Source organism: Hyposmocoma kahamanoa, unplaced genomic scaffold, assembly GCF_003589595.1.
Source record: "Hyposmocoma kahamanoa isolate Upper Pololo Valley unplaced genomic scaffold, ASM358959v1 88, whole genome shotgun sequence".
Lineage (NCBI taxonomy): Eukaryota > Metazoa > Arthropoda > Insecta > Lepidoptera > Cosmopterigidae > Hyposmocoma > Hyposmocoma kahamanoa.
The window spans coordinates 10,436,347-10,439,665 of NW_020654466.1; the positions used below are offsets into that span (position 1 = coordinate 10,436,347).

At 34.2% G+C, this 3,319-nt stretch overlaps 1 protein-coding gene across 1 annotated transcript; it reads left to right on the forward strand.

Annotated features, from left to right (window-relative positions):
* Nucleotides 1–275: 275 nt before the first annotated feature.
* On the forward strand, nt 276–2,757 carry LOC113235832 (uncharacterized protein DDB_G0290685-like). The gene is made up of 3 exons (XM_026471749.1): nt 276–424; nt 634–914; nt 1,082–2,757. Exons 1-3 carry the CDS (start codon nt 320–322, stop codon nt 1,980–1,982), a joined length of 1,287 nt encoding a protein of 428 aa, XP_026327534.1. The 5' UTR covers nt 276–319; the 3' UTR covers nt 1,983–2,757.
* The last annotated feature ends 562 nt before the right edge of the window (nt 2,758–3,319 follow it).

The window sequence follows — 3,319 nt, forward strand, 5'->3', positions numbered from 1 at the left end:
TATATTAATTTATAATAAAATACCTAGAGAGGGCTTTCTCTAAATATTTCTAATTTCGGAGTCAGTAGCACTAACCTATACCACTATAACCTATTTTTCTACTTGTCTTTTAAAGGATAGAGAGAGTCAGCGCAATCAAACAAGAGACGTCTCACTGTCGGCAAGGCAATTGAGACTGCGTCTACAGACGGTGGCGTCTGAATGCTTGCCAATTTATTCACCATAAAAAAATAGAAAGTTTTTTATTTTATCCGCTTATAACTTATTATTGTAGACTGGTGTGGATTATCCTTCATCAAGCTCAATCATCCTCAATAGCATGACCCTCAACGGGTTGGAGACGGCATACTGTGCCCAAGTGGGAGGCCCTTATAGATCCCCCTCTATAAAAATTGTTGACGAGATCAGGTTCCAAGAGTTACAAGTAAGTTTTTTATGTATAATTTAATAATTATTTTATAAGTAAGTATAATTTTTGGTGATACTGAGCGAGAACTTTTAATTGAGTGAATAATATCTGCTTAACAAAAGCAATATTTTTTTCATCTTATTGTAATATGGCGTGGTGGTATACTTTTTCTTTGATGGTTTTATAAATTATATCTGTGATTACATTTTGTGCTAAATTTACAGGTGCGTGGCAAAAAATATATAGAAAATTCGACTCACAAAGAAATGCAAGAGGTCACCATTGAATTCTTAGATGTTGCTGTATCCATTAAAATTTACATGGATGGTGCAGGTGTGGAAGAAGGGGAAGGAAAGGGAGAAGGAAAGGAAGGGGAGGAGGATGGAGGGAGGGTAAGGGAGGAAGGGGGAGAAGAAGGCGAAGATGAATATGAAGACGGGAATCGTAGAAGTCAGTCGAAGCTTCGAGCAAAGTCAAATTACTATCTAGAATTCGTTGGTTGGAGGTAAACTATTTGTTACTTTGTGCACAAGGTACCCAATCTGATTAGGTCTTTATTATAAAATTAAGAATTTTTAAGTAATCTAGGTGCTACTACATCTAAACCGTAGGTAACTGTTGTAAATGTAGACTAGACATAGATATGCATATTTATGTAATTTCATTTTTTAGGAGCTTGGAATACTACGCGGTAGCTGGACCGGAAAACCCATTGTATCGTCTGATAGTAGGATATGCCGTTGATGAAATTCCTCGTGCAATAGTTGATTATTTGTACCGGGTGTTAGATCAAGCGATTGCTAAGGTAGACAGTTCTGATTCGTACGCGGCGACTACTGAACAAGAAGAAGGAGCAGTTAGAGCAGGCGTTCCTGAACACAATATAGATAAAGGACATGACGACGATGTACATTATGAAGACGATTATGACTCGTCGGAACGTCTTGCATGCAAGAAGAATAAACACAATTGTAAAAAGATAAAGAAAATTCTCAGGAAGAAAAACAAGAATCGTCTCCGTGCCCATCGCAGGCAACACCGTTACGCTGTTTATTTCCCTGTTGAATCAAGTGATAATAATCCCAGTGACGGTGGTGACTCTATCCAAGAAAGAAATGTTCTTGGTGATCGTGACCAAAGCGGTGACGTTGGTGGCGGTAGCATAGACAATGAAAGAGGCCTCGATGGCATAGGCAATGGGGGTGACACATTTATAGACGGAAACGTAGATAATCAAAACGCGGAAGATGGCGGTACCAGCTTCAACGACGGGAATGAAAACAATGGCCCAGGAATCTATACAGATGACAATGTAAATAATTATAAACCAAGTGGTGGCACTGGCATTTATTCAACCGGAAATAGAAATTACGATGTAAATAACATTTTCTCAGAAGGAAACGTAAATTATAGCAATTCAAATAAAAGGGATGATATGTATATAGGTGAAAGTGACATCAGCGGTGGCGGTAGCGTTAATAACATGGGTTACGAAAATCTTAACTTGCAGAACAATTATAGCAATAACAACAGAAAAAGTAATATATTACCCAACGAAAAGATCAAGTCATAAAACCAAACACAAACGAACACAAATATTAAAAAAACTGAATATAAAACCTTGAAAAAAACTCCAAACTGAAAATAATGATAATATTAACAACATAGGAATCGAAGCTATAATAATGAGAATTGCAATGTGTATGAAATGATGGTGAAAACCACTGAAAAAGATCCTAAGAAGAAGTTATAACAACACTAATAATATTTTATACACACGCAAATATTCCAAATATCAAGCCACTTTCGCCTTAGATATCCTGAAACATTTCTAATAATAATAATGCATTCAGTTAGTACTTGGTGAACGTAAACATTCCTTTCAAAGTATCGTATCTCAAAATACTTTTGAATGTTAGATCTGTGCACCCATGTAAGCCGTAAAGGCGATACGATACGATATTATAATACCGCAATTCATAACAATCCTTCAAAAAGATTGTCTACCAATCTTAACGTCAATTTTAGTATGTATGTATATATGTATATATATACATATTAAAATATAATATTTCTTATTAAAATAAGAAATAAATCACAGTAAAATGTTACAATTCTGACTGTATCTTGTTACGCCTTAGTTATGAATTTTATAAAAAAATGTTAATCTGGTTTGTGATTAAATCATTACAAAATCATATTTTAAATGCACCTAAGAGTGCACAATAGTATTTTAATGAACTTTTATATATTAGTCAAGGTCAAAGTCAAATAATCATTTATTCCATAAGTAAAATTTTTAAAATTGAAAACGTCATTTTTTAAACTACTGCTCGTTCACCAAGTTGACCTCCCTGAGAAGAATGAGCAAGAAACTCTAGGGATTGCTCTTTTCAAATAAACTGAAACGCTATAGAATACATTTTGAATTATATTTGTGTGGAATCTAGACTCACGTTGCCTTTCCATACTTTATCTAACACGTAGTCTACAATTTTGTAATATGACTTTTCAATTAAAATACTTTTAATAAGTAAGTTTTAAATTTAGGAAATGGTCATCTTAATATATGCTCCGGAATCTATTGTAAAAACGTATACAGTTCCCCATAAAAGAATCGTTTACCTTAGTTAAACGAAAACGTGGTACCACGAGTTTGGACTTAGTTCTAAGGTCTATATTTTTTATTTCGTCCATTATCGTTAATACCAATTTGGGTGTTGTATGGTGGAGCATGTTGACCAAAAGGTAAAGGTAGAGTACAAAACATAATCATTTAAACAATCGAAATATGTGATTGACTTTCTTAATCAATAATTGAAGGTCAAAGTTTATTGCAATTCACGAATTCCTAGATAAAATTTCAATATCCTTGTCTATAAATAATTTGTACACCACCGTAGCAGGGTT